Consider the following 14,387-nt stretch of genomic DNA (forward strand, 5'->3'; position numbering starts at 1 on the left):
CGTCCGTTCGTTCGTTAGTTAGTTAGTTAGTTCGTTAGTCACAACGTTAACTTTTTGCATGAAGGCACTTTACTCGCGAACCACTGCATCCAGAACCTTCAAACTTCACATGCTGATAGTACTTATTAAGTATACCACTTCTACTGACCTTGGGGTCACCATGTCAAAGATCAAGGTCATAGGGGCCAACGTTATCTTTTTGCATGAAGGCCTTTTACTTGCGACCCACTGCACCCAGGACCTTCAAACTTCACATGCTGATAGTACTTATTGAGTACATTATCCTTACTGACTTTGTGGTCACCAGGTCAAAGGTCAAGGTCACAGGGGCCAACGTTTACTTTTTGCATGAAGGCACTTTACTCGAGAACCACTGCACCCAGGACCTTCAAACTTCACTTGTTGATAGTACTTATTGAGTACACCTATCCTACTGACTTTGGGGTCACCAGATTAAAGGTCAAGGTCACAAGGGCCAACGTTAACATTTTGCATGAAGGCACTTTACTCGCGAAATATAGCACCAGGACCTTCAAACTTCACATGCTGATAGAACTTATTGAGTACACCTATCCTACTGACTTTGGGGTCACTAGGGCAAAGGTCAATGTCACAAGGGCCAACGTTAACTTTTTGCATGAAGGCACTTAACTCGCAAACCACTTCACCCAGGACCTTCAAACTTTACATGCTGATAGTACTTTATAAGTACACCTACCCTGCTGACTTTGGGGTCACCAGGTCAAAGGTCAAGGTCACAGGGGCCAATGTTAACTTTTTGCATGAAGGCACTTTACATGCGAACCACTTCACCCAGGACCTTCAAACTTCACACGTTGATAGTACTTATTGAGTACACCACCCCTACTGACTTTGGGGTCACCATGTCAAAGGTCAATGTGATTCGGGGGCATTTGTCACCATTAGTGACAGCTCTTGTTTCCATTTATTTAAACGATTTGGAATCTTTTCTCTTAAGACCTAACAATGGTATCTTCATTGATATACACGAAAACGACGCCGTCCGTTTTCTTAAAATTCTTATTTTGCTGTATGCAGACGATACAGTCATTTTGGGCGGGGAAGAAGTTTCTTTCCAATGGTCTTGATAATTTTTACCTGTACTGCCAAACTTGGAAACTTAATATAAATTTTCAAAGACAAAGATAATAGTTTTCGGTACAAATAAACCTAGCAGATATTTTTTTAGCATAAATGGTCAAACTATAGAGGTAGTTAAGGAATACAAATATTTAGGGGTAGTTTTTTCTGCTTCTGGGAGAGTTTTTTGTCTTACAAAAAACATATTGTCACACAGGCAAATAAGGCTATGCACCTGTTATACATGAGAATAAACAACCTTGACCTCCCCATTGATCTCCAAATAAAGCTTTTAGATCATACTGCCCTACCAATTCTTACATACGGAAGTGAAATTTGGGGCTATGAGAACATAGACTAAATTGAGCAAATACACGTTAATTTTTAACGTAAAATTACAAAAACGAGAAGAAGTACTCCCCGGTGTATGTTATATGCCGAGCTAGGTCGTTACCCCGTAGATATCATTATTAAGTCCCGAATGGTTAAATTCAGGAATGAGTTAATCTTGTCTAATGAAACAAAGATATAAAATATGTGTTATAGATATATGATACAGTCTGGCCATGTTTTTGAGGTAGAATGCGCCCCAATTTTTTTTACCAAATTTCGTCCTGAAATTTATACTGTATAAAATTCAAGATATATGCGTTTGAGCTCCGGTTTTACTTTGTCGCCATATTGTTCGTGTTTTTTTTTTTTTGCTATTGTGTCACAAACATGGCCCCTGACGTCACTTTTCGTGCAACGCCCAGTTCCGGATGCTTTCGGTATTTTTCCTTTCCCGCGCTCTGAATGTCATATCAATGAAAAATACAAAATAATTGTCACTTTGCATTCAGAAAATGCTACATAATGGTATAAAATTCAGCGAATTAAGATTTACGCCTAGGATGTCAGAGACGATTTTGTGACGTCAGAACGGTAAAACTCACATCAAGTTTTGCTACAAATTTTGCCCTAAAATCCAGTTTATAAAAAATCGACTCGATAAAAAACCGTAAAATTTTGGTATGTTGTTTTGCAGTGTATATACTGTAGACACATAAATACTTAGGCATCACCGGCTTTATTTTTTCAATATCTGACGATTTTTTACCCCTACCCCATTAAGACATGACACGTTTAATCGTCATTTTTTAACAAAATAATCTAAAAAATATGCGAAGCTGCATGTATTAACGGTAAATTCGGAATGAATTTATGAAATGAATTCGTTGACATGGAAGTATTGAGAGACATATAATGAGATTTGCTAAGAAAGTGTTAAAGAAAAAAGACGATTTTTTAAACATGTAATAACATTCAAATGATTACGGACCTGAAATATCTTAACGAGATATTTGATAAAGGGTTTAAATTATGTAAATGACATTTCGCATCTAAGGATATTATCGAAAAAGACTTTTGATCATTGGTTAATCAACATGAATTATGTGTGTTGATTCCTTGAAATGACTTATAATTATTTAGATTTAAGTGTTCAGATTGTGAACACGAAACTACAGTTTCTACATCTATATCCCGGGCATCCGGAGAAACAGAAACGGCTTTTTCTTTTTCCGTACTTCTTAAATTTGAAAGCTGCAACTGGTGAGGATTTTATGAAATATTTTCTAGCATTCGTTATCAAGAGCTTGTAACTGCACTTGATCAGAAGTTTCCCACCAAGAAATAAATTATTTGCATCGGACCAGCATTTGTGCCTGATTTTAAGAAAAAGACACCGTCTAAAGAATAAATTCTCTGCGTCTGACCAGCTGCAATACTTTATAGTCATTTGAAGATCTTTTTTAAGAGTAAAATCTGTTCGCTGGACTAGCTACTCTGCGTCTTACTATGACCTCACTGTCTTTGTCTCTTTGTCTCTCTCGTGCGGAAGGTCAGGGCTTTGATCGATAGTCGTTTACCAAGGATATAAAAATGATACCAGTTGCTCAGCATTATGTGTATAGGACAGACTCTTCTCTCAACTCGTAATCTCGTGGAGATTGTTGTCTAAATTGGCAGAATTTGTTTCAAGATTTACTATAAATTAAGCCGTGTAAAAAATAGTAATTTTATATCAGATATAGGATCTGGTATACTGTTTTCGTGCTGATAATACATGTGAAATGGAGCAAAAGTCCGACATGCGTCGATGAATATTTCTGGTAAAATCAGGCAAACCGTCATATCGTAAAATTACATAAGAACGAAAATTCTAAATGTTTAAAACATGTTTAAGCACCTATTTTCACGAAATTAAATCATCAACTGACCGCATACTAGCTTTTTTACAAAGCAAAGTTAGCATTTTGCCTTAGACTGAGAAGATTAGTAACATCTATTCTTCAAGCTTTGTATCTGCATATTGAAACCATCAATAGGAATAACAAATGGATGATAAAAGTGGATATATTGTCCATAAGTATTAACCTGACCCTCAGTAGAGAAATAACTACTGCATAAGTATTCTTTACAGGATTTAAAAATATCGCACGTGCAAGTAGCTGCGGGGACAAAACGATTAGCCATCAATCTCGGAGTTGTGGGTTGTAGTCCTCAGTCTAACATCTTTTTTTCAAATTTTTATCTCCAAAATTTACAGGACGGAAAATTAATACACTTATCTATTTCTTTTTTATGGTTCATTTATTGAAAGAAATATACTTGTATTCAATGTATTTTGTAGTAAGTGTCGAGTAAAGTATCTAAGATAAAAAGACAAATTACTCCCGAAAATAGAAACTACAAGAAAAATCAATTAGAATTCGTGAAAATTGTCGCAAAAGATATTGTAAGAATAAAAGCAAATATGGTGACTCTTCATTATATTGAATTTAGAAAATGGTCTGCGGTAATTTCGTACCCGTGGTAACCTGCATGGAAGTCAGACGGTTAACTATAAAGGTTATTTGTGTAATTTTAGATCTTTTCGGGATACAATATTGCGTAAAGGAACAAAAACGTCCGAAAATATTAGCGAAGATTGATGACTGTCAGGTCAAATACTTACGGACAATTGTACAAGATATACATTTTGTCAAAGGTGTTTCCTTTCACTAGTACATGGCATCTGAAGTTGAGATCGAATATATCGTGAAACTTTCTTATAATAGATACATCTCGTTTTTAAACACGAACGTGAGTTGTGTAAGTTGAAACACATTCTGTTTTACTCTAACGTCATATAGCCACAAACCATGTGGGGGTGAGGGTAAAGTTATGTTATATTGCAAAAAAATTAAAGTCGGTGACCCCTAACTATTTATGTGTCTACTAGATGTACACACATTGCGAAACAACATACCAAAATTATACGGTTTTTTTATCGAGCCGGTTTTTTATAAACTGAATTTTAAGGCAAAAGTAACAAATTGCGTTAACTCACGTTCTTTTTAAATCCATTATCCATAGTAAATGTGTATCACATTTTCATGAATTAAATCATTCTGAAATAGTATTTTAGCCAATCAAATCGCGCGACTGTAATTCATTCATATAAGTAGATCGTCTAATTCAAAGATGTACTTCTGTAGTCACTCTGTATTGAACTTAAGAAAACATTGTAAATGGTATAACTCTCTTCTCTTTTGTTAAAGGATTAATTTTCTACAACAATACCCATGATACCCATATGACATGTTCAGCGATAAAGTGAAAATGTTTTTATCACGTACTATTTAGATATTCCACAACCGATTGTTCATATCCATAATATATATTGTTTTTCGATTATACTTATTTGCTCACATGTTATTGCAGAATACTTGTATTTTGTAATCTGTGTCTTAAAAATAAAGAAAATGTTCTGTTCTGTTCTGATTAAACTCTGATTTTACAGAACTTCAGAATATACTTAGCAAATAAAAAAGAAAGGGTCGTGTGCTTGGTGTTTTTTTTCCTTCTCTTCTTCTTCTTCTTCTTCTTCTTCTTCTTCTTTTCTTGCTAGACTGATTTGAAAAATTTGAACCTCATGCAATTTTTAATAATGGGAGTCTATTGGAAAACCACAACTATCATAACCGCCTCGGTAGCCTAGTGGTAGAGCGAGTTTCGAGTGCGGGAGGTCGTGGGTTCGATCCCCGGCCGCGTCATACCAAAGACTTAAAAAGTGGTACTAGTAGCTTCCTCGCTTGGCGTTCAGCATTAAGAGGATAGTGCTAGGACTGGTCAGCCCGGTGTCAGTATAATGTGACTGGGTGGGGTATTATGCCACGTATCTACGGCGTGATATTCCAGTGAGGCAGCACTATAAAGTTGGGCATTGTGCTCACTGCTACAAGTAGACAAAATGACTGAAAAATTGTTAAAAAAGACGTTAAGGTTTAGGAGTATATCACCAAAACACAGAAATATTTTATAAACGAATAACATCGTTACCAATATTTTACTTAACCATTGCATGTTCTGCCGTACTGTCTCGTACTGAAAATATTCTGAAAAAGTTGTCCCTCTTTGAAAATGAATGCCATTTGTAAAGAAATAAAAATAAACAATTGCTGAAAATTGTGTTCCACTTAATTATGTGAAATTTCAACACTCGCATGCTATTGCAAATGAATCAAAACTAACATGTGTAACAGTTCTTTGAAAATGGTGAGTTTTTGAAGGCGTTTGACTGCCCGGAAGTGGGTCCCATTTAGACAGTCCTTTTTTCGGAATTCAATGTTTATATTAGTATACTGACACTTGTTTTGTTGTTTTTGTAATGATAGCGTGTATATTACTTATATTACTCTACAAAACAAGTGTCAGTATACTGATATAAGCATTGAATTCCGAAAAAAGAACTGTTTAAACAGGCCCCACTTCCAGACAGTCAAGCGCTTTTAAAAACTCACCATTTTCAAGGAACTGTTACACATGTTTGTTTTGATGCATTTGTAATAGCGTGCGAGTGTTGAAATTTCACATAACTAGGTGGAACACAGTTTTCAACGATTGTTTATTTTTATTTCTTTACAAATGGTATTCATTTTCAAAGGGGGACAACTTTTTCAGAATATTTTCAGTACGGGACAGTACGGCAGAACATGTAATGGTCAGGTAAAATATTGGTAACGATGTTGTTCGTTAATAAAATATTTCTGTGTTTTGGTGATATACTCCTAAACCTTAAACCCGAACAAATTCAAAACTTTCATAACGTTTTCGCGAGAAGAAATTTTTCTATAATGTAGATGTTGGTGAAACTTCTCACAGTTGTAAATAAACATACGGCCTATAACATGGCGAATAACATGTATAGGTCCGTGCGCTTATTTTTAGCTCATCTGATCTTTTGGAAAAAAATGATGAGTTATTGTCATCACTTGATCGGCGTCGGCGTCGGCGTCAGTGTCGGCGTCGGCGCATGGTTAAGTTTTATGTTTAGGTCAGCTTTTCTCCTAAACTATCAAAGCTATTGCTTTGAAACTTGGAACACTTGTTAACCATCATAAGCTGACCGTGTACAACAAGAAACATAACTCCATCCAGCTTTTTGCAAGATTTATGGCCCAATTTGTACTTAGAAAATATCAGATTTCTTGGTTAAGTTTTATGTTTAGGTCAACTTTTTCTCTTAAACTATCAAAGCTATTGCTTTGAAACTTGCAACACTTGTTCACCATCATAAGCTGACCCTGTACATCAAGAAACCTAACTCCATCCTGCTTTTTTTTTCAAGAATTACTGCCCCTTTTGGACTTAGAAAATCAGTTTTCTTGGTTAAGTTTTATGTTTAGGTCAGCTTTTCTTCTAAACTATCAAAGCTATTGCTTTAAAACTTGCAACCTTGTTCACCATCATAAGCTGACCCTATACAGCAAGAAACATAACTCAGTCCTGCTTTTTGCAAGATTTATGGCCCCTTTTGGACTTAGAAAATATCAGATTTCTTGGTTAAGTTTTATGTTTAGGTCAACTTTTTCTCTTAAACTATCAAAGCTATTGCTTTGAAACTTGTAACACTTGTTCACCATCATAAGCTGACCCTGTACAGCAAGAAACATAACTCAATCCTGCTTTTTTAAAAAAGAGATAACAAGAGCTGTCTCCATAGGATGACACATGCCCCCGATGGCACTTTGAATGAATAGTTATGGCCGATGTTAGAGTTTAGGACCTTTGACCTGCGGACCTGGGTCTTGCACGCGACACGTCGTCTTACTGTGGTACACATTCATACCCAATAATTTTAAAATCCATGCCTGAATGACAAAATATGGACCGGACACGCCCATCAATGCACTATCATGAAAAATGACCTTTAACGTCTAAGTGTGACCTTGACCTTTGAGCTACGGACCTGGGTCTTGCGCGCGACACGTCGTCTTACTGTGGTAGACATTCATGCCAAGTTATTTGAAAATCCATCCATCGATGACAAAGATATGGACCGGACACGAATGCACTATCATGAAAATGACCTTTAACGTCTAAGTGTGACCTTGACCTTTGAGCTACGGACCTGGGTCTTGCGCGCGACACGTCGTCTTACTGTGGTAGACATTCATGCCAAGTTATTTGAAAATTCATCCATCGATGACAAAGATATGGACCGGACACGAATGCACTATCATGAAAATGACCTTTAACGTCTAAGTGTGACCTTGACCTTTGAGCTACGGACCTGGGTCTTGCGCGCGACACGTCGTCTTACTGTGGTTCACATTCATGCCAAGTTATTTGAAAATCCATCCATGGATGACAAAGATATGGACCGGACACGAATGCACTATCATTAAAAATGACCTTTAACGTCTAAGTGACCTTTGAGCTACGGACCAGGGTCTTGCGCGCGACACATCGTCTTACTGTGGTACACATTCACGCCAAGGTATTTGAAAATCCATCCATCGATGACAAAGATATGGACCGGACACGAAAATTGCGGACAGACTGACAGACCGACACACTGACAGACTGACAGACCGACAGACTGATTGACGGTTCAAAAACTATATGCCTCCCTTCGGGGGCATAAAAATAAAAGAAAAAAATAGTTGTAAAAATACAATAGAGGAAATATTGGATAAAAATGTACATGTACTAAGTGTTTGTGAAAAAAAAAATAAAGACACTACTCGGTTTCGATCTTATGACCCCGTAGTTTCAAGCTTTTGACAGCGACCACTGAGCTACTGTGACTTTCGTACTTCCGTATATACCCTTTAAATATAAACCATTTTAATTGCAGGTTACTTTCCGTACACTGAACGGAATGTACCGAAAATCAACCGAAGATTAAAATATTCTGTGCATCGACCATGTAATAAATATGCATTTTGACAGGTCAATATAATAGTACAATAAACATGGACAAGGATCAATGCTCAAAAATAATGATAAAATACAATACATATCGCATATCCGTAGCCCTGACCAACCTATAAACCGGGCACGTCTATTTTCTAAGTACAACAACATTTCTGACCCATTTAAACGTATACACCTATCTTATTTATAAATACACGCCTCGTTTAATATGCCATATATTCTTTAACCGTTCTAAGTATGTTTGACCATGCCGTTTCACTCACACAAGGTTTTAAATTGCTGCCATTTTTTAATTATTAAATAATTTTCTATTCTGTTTGTTGTATTTTCTTGCCTACCTAGCATAGGCATTTAGACCGACTTTAGACCGACTGCGCCTTGTAGCCTTAGCCCCATAGCAGCACGAGTCCTCCTCCGTACACCGCGACCACGTGGTATAATAAACTTCTTTTTTTTGGCAGCGACTAAAAATTTAATTTTCAGCAGAGCAGTTTTATCTCCGGTGTTGAATCGAGAAAGAGAAATTGACACGGATTTTTCCTGCTTAAATACAGTTAGTTGAACCGATATCCGGCTTAATGATAAGATGCAGACCAGAAACCATGCATAATGGACGATAATACCCGAAGGTCATCGATTGCTTAGTGATTGTGACGTAACTGACTAGGAACGGTGTATACAGCTTTTCCTTGCAAAATAAAGTAAATTATTTGTAGGAGAAAATAATTTCTATTATTTGGCTATTTAGCGTTTGTACATACTTTCCCTTTTTCTTTTAGATCTAAATTTCAAAAAGGAATTCATTACTTTGTTTCAGAGTAAATGTTAAGAAAAAATCTTTTTTAATACAGTTGATACATTTAGTATAAATTACATTATCTCCCTTTATACAATCATTTACTTACACTTTAAAAACATTAACATTGATACATTTTTATTGTAATACATCATTTTGTTCTTTTACAGACAGTTCCTACAAAGTTGACAAGTGCTTCAATTTGGAAGTTTACGGCAATCATGTCGCTGTCTAACCTTGTATCTACAATTGTGGCATCATTTGGAATATTTTTCGGTTTTAATTTGAATCCGTACATGTCAAACCAGACAACAACAGGTAACATTTTAATAAAAATAAACCTCGAAACTTAGGAAGCTATTGTCGAAATATCAGCTTCATATTATATCCGTTTTGCAACAAGCATATTTGAACAAGGTACATCTAAACAAGAAACTTCTTGACAGACTTACAATTATTATATTAAACTAGTGAAATTGTTTTCTTGACTCTTTTTAAATTCCAGTGACGCGATACTATAATAATGACATTTACTGTTTAATGTAAAAGATTTTTCGTTTACGTGAATCCCGGATTTATCATCCAAAACACCGATATGGGTTTTGCATCATGATCAAATTAAATAGGGAAGGGTAGATTTCCTGGAATCATACGACACAGCAAACACTATCAGAGTCAAACATTGCAAAAATAACCAGCTACAAAAAGAACCTGAAGATACAGGGTTGTTTCAATATCTATCGAAATATACATTTCAAATATATGAAAGATATATAAATGAGGATGGGGATAAAAGAACTAGTTTAAATTCTCAATAAGCTATATTACGAGCATCTTGTTGTTTAATCCATATCTATATTTTAAGTGTAAAATGAAATGAATTAAATCAGGAGTTTACTAAACTTTTGCAAAACAATATTGCTTCTTTATTAAATATATCCTGCAAGTTTGAAACAAATCGTTTTTTGACGATCCGTTGGCAACAAATGAAGATATTTTGAAAAGTTATAAAGTTTATATTACCACCTGTAGAGTTTTTGAGGTTAACGGGTAAGGTAAATGGTATTGTCTATCGAAGTGATGCATACGGCTGTCCAAGCCACAATAACGAGATCGTTATGAAATATCAAATTTATAAATTATCTCTTTATTGCTTTATGTTTGTCAAAAAGGATAAAGACGTCATTTTTCGTAAGAATAAAAACTTTGTCCTGGTTTATATAATACAATACAATATACAATAATTTTATTTAGCTTTAAACAATGTTTCTAGCTACAAAGTCGAAGAGAACACAAAGAGAACATGGAATTTCCAAGACAAAGTATATCTTACATATATTCATTGATAATCATATTCAGTTATTTCGAAGAAATACCTGATAAGTGACATCTATAAAAATGAGGTTTAGCTTAATATAAAAAAAGGGCAAACTAACAGAAAGTGATACTCGTTTTCAATTTGGTTCATGTTACAAAATCTACAGAGCCTCGCCTCCCTATCTATATTTTCATATCTACCAGTTTCTATGAACAGATTATGCGAAGACGTTCTAAATCTGGCAAAAGCTATTCTGTATTTTGGTTCCGAGATCACTTTTAAATACTTTTCTAATTCGAAATCATACTTAAAAATTGCATAGGACTGAAGACGTCTTGAATTATTTATATCACTATACCACGTTTGCATGTAAGTATCATAAATTCTTTTTTAATAACGTCAAATGGTATATCAATGAGACTGATAATCCTAAACATAACTAAATCCATGGTCATCATGAATGCGTTTTATTTGGTACGCCCAATTATTTCCATTGTATGGCCTATTATTTTCAGCATCTTGCTTTAACATTTTAAATGTATGTTTAACAAGAGAGTCATCATTTTGTGATAGCATTTTTAACCAATATTTGAGCATGTTGACTTTTCGAATAACTGATAGTTAGACTCGACCCGTCTTGCCATAAAGTGCAGTTATGTTTGTTGACCTCTTTACACCCAGAATGTACCGAATAAATTTTGTGTGCAGTTTTTCAATATCTGGAGCGTTATGATAACCCCAGATTTCTGAGCAAAAATTAAGAATAGAGCTAACTAATGTGTCGAAAAGTTTGGATTTCTGCATTATAGAGATTCAGCATTTCTAAATAAACGAAACAAATTAAACAAGGCAAAAGATGCGTGTTGAGATATAACTTTCTGACTTCTAAACCAATTACCATTTTTAAATAATGTCATTCCTAAGTATTTAAAGCTCTCCACAACTTCAATTTGTGTACCATTAATATAGAAATCGAAATTCGTGTGCCTTCCTTTTTCAAATATCATAGCTTTCGTTTTCTTAGTATTTATTTTCAAACCCCATACGTTACAGTATCGTACAACATCATTTAACATTGATAGCAAAAAGGACTTGATCATCTGCATAAAGAATAAGAAATAGTTTCATTTCGCCTATTGTAAAAATATTATCTAGGTCTGAATTAATATTCTGTATTAGGTCGTTCACGAACAGCATAAAAGTAACGGCGAACTCGGATCCCCCTGTTTCAAGCCGATATCACAATTGAAAAATTCTGAACATCTGCCTTTATAACGTACGCAAGATTTGACAGTACTGTACATGGACTTAATTGCGCGGACTAATTTAGAGCTAACGTTTTTATCAAAACACTGTTGGTAATCGATGAAAATGCAAAAAAGTTTATGCACCGAATTAAGCACTTTTGAGATTACCGAGTGTAATATGAAAATGCAGTCACTAATTGATTTCCCCTTTTGAAATCCGAACTGATTATCAGAAATTTTATCGTATTTTTTTTACCATAAAGTTAGTCTATTTAGGAGTAATTGTGAATATACCTTTGACATTGTATTAATTAGTGTAATCCCTCTATAATTTTTTGCTTCATGGATATTACCCTTTTTGAAGACTGGTGCAATCATTCCCTCTCCCCATGATAATGGGTAGTCTCCCGTATCAAATAATCTGTTATACAGTTTAAGCAAAAAAGGGGAGATAATATCAAATGACGCTTTTAACATATAGTCATAATCACTTTTAAGATACAGTACTCAAAGAGAAAACTAAAACAAACCGAAAATATGCGAAAGTCAATCTTGATAAAGCCCGCCCGCTTAGCTCAGTAGGTAGAGCGTCGGTCTACGGATCGCGGGGTCGTGAGTTCGATCCTCGGGCGGAGCGTATGTTCTCCGTGACTATTTGATAAACGACATTGTGTCTGAAATCATTAGTCCTCCACCTCTGATTCATGTGGGGAAGTTGGCAGTTACTTGCGGAGAACAGGTTTGTACTGGTACAGAATCCAGGAACACTGGTTAGGTTAACTGCCCGCCGTTACATGACTGAAATACTGTTGAAAAACGGCGTTAAACCCAAAACAAACAAACAAACAATCTTGATAAATTCCAAATATCACCGCCCCTCTTTATTTCTATAGTTTGTAATTGATTGATTGGGTTTTATTTCCTCTAGTGATGTATTTCCGACTAGCTATTACTTCTTGAATAAGTCCAGGAGGAATATTTCTGTATTGTTCTTTGAATGGCGTATTGTCACTAAGGTATATTTCATGTTCAAGCAAATCTGTAGTTCCTAAATCAGTAGGTCCTTTAGAAAATATGTGCTCCCATTTAGTGAATACTTTGTTAACTTCATTCTTTTGATCTTCTGTTAGGTTTATGTTGTTTATTTTGAATGTTGTTTCTGGCGTTTGTTCTGTTGGTTCATTGTCGTCTACGTTCTGCTTGTTAAATGTCGCGTTTTTGTGTATCTGTCCTTCTTCCAATATTGGTGCTTGTCTTAACACTTTTACTTCTTGTAGTTGACATAAGTTTGATTTTGGTGGTAAAGAAATCGCTTTTGCTGAAAGATTGAAAATTCTCACAGGAACTCTCGCCGAATTACCAGCCTTGTTAAGTGTAACAACCCTTGGACAGACATTAACTCGACTTGAACAATGCTGATCTTCACATGGTTCTGTAACTGCACTTTCAACTGAAGCAGATTTTCTAACAAAACCAGTTACTGTCCTTGTTTCAAAAGGTTTAAGGTTGATTCTCTGCGTTGACTTTACAATACCAACTGAATCACTTGTAAGACTTTGGAAAGCTAGATTCCATTCCTCCGGTATGTTTTCATCTGACGATTCTGAATGACACAAACGAATAAAGTTGGTTTGGCAATACCAAAATAGGTAAGTCGAAAAACTTTTGTTTTAGGAATGGCACTGAAATTCTAGCTTCGATGTAACCAAGGTATGGAACCTTTTGACCATTAGCAGCACTGATGTGTAAATCAAAATCATTCAAGGAATGTAAAGGTGGTTTCGGTTGTAGGTTATTGTAAAAATCTATGTTCACTGTTGTAACCATTGAACCAGTATCAATAATACATTTAGTTTTCTTGCCTTCTATTATAACGTCACCGGTATTGTTGCTTCCTACAATTCTGTTATAAAGGTTTTTAGGGCTTTCATTAAATACTTTGTCTCTCATCTGCCCCTTGACAGAGACATCTACCGGTTTAAATTCTTGATGAAGTTTGCTTTGTTCATCGTATCCGGTTTCTGTTGTTGTTGTTGCTTTAATGGTTGTTTGTTGTCTTGTTTTGGTGTACTGTTTCTGTCATTCTCCTCTTTTCTCATTTCTGTTCTATTCTCTGTCGTATCATTGTCTCTATCTTCTCTCTTCATATACCAATCTCTGTCTGTATCACGTTCTTCTCTGTCTTTAAATCTAGTATCTATTCGGTCACTGAATCTTCTTTCTCTGTCGAACCCATATCGTTCTTCTCTTCGATGATTTCCATCTGTGAAGTCTCTTCTTCCATACCGTTCACTTGTGTCTCTAAATCTATCACTTTTGTCGCTAACTTTCCTTTCTCTGTCATAAAACCTCCTTCCGTATCTATCAGTTCCTTCTCTGTTTTTATCATATCTGTCAAATCTATTTGAGTAGTCTTTTTCATGTCCTCGATTTCTATACTCATAATCCTTATATCTGTCTGTGTAATTTCTTCTATTCCGTCGATCATACCTGTCATATCTATCTCGTTCTCGACCTCTATCATCATATCTACTCATCCTAGGTTGTCTATCTAAATATCTATCTTCTTCTCTTTCAGGTCTATCAGTGCCTTCTTTATCTTTTTCTTGAAGCCTAAGAAGTTGTTCTTCTAAACTTTTCATTCGTTCCAAAATCATCTTCATTACTGTAGATTGGTCAT

General features: G+C 35.4%; 1 protein-coding gene across 3 annotated transcripts in view; it reads left to right on the forward strand.

Annotated features, from left to right (window-relative positions):
• Positions 1 to 14,387, forward strand: part of LOC128557686 (chitin synthase chs-2-like) — a 146,705-nt gene that overhangs the window by 44,260 nt on the left and 88,058 nt on the right. For all 3 annotated transcript variants that reach the window (XM_053545636.1, XM_053545634.1, XM_053545635.1), the window contains exon 4: positions 9,313 to 9,460. In XM_053545636.1, the coding sequence (XP_053401611.1) occupies positions 9,313 to 9,460 (148 nt within the window). The remainder of the gene's footprint in view (positions 1 to 9,312; positions 9,461 to 14,387) is intronic.

This window comes from Mercenaria mercenaria, chromosome 6 (genome assembly GCF_021730395.1).
Source record: "Mercenaria mercenaria strain notata chromosome 6, MADL_Memer_1, whole genome shotgun sequence".
Lineage (NCBI taxonomy): Eukaryota > Metazoa > Mollusca > Bivalvia > Venerida > Veneridae > Mercenaria > Mercenaria mercenaria.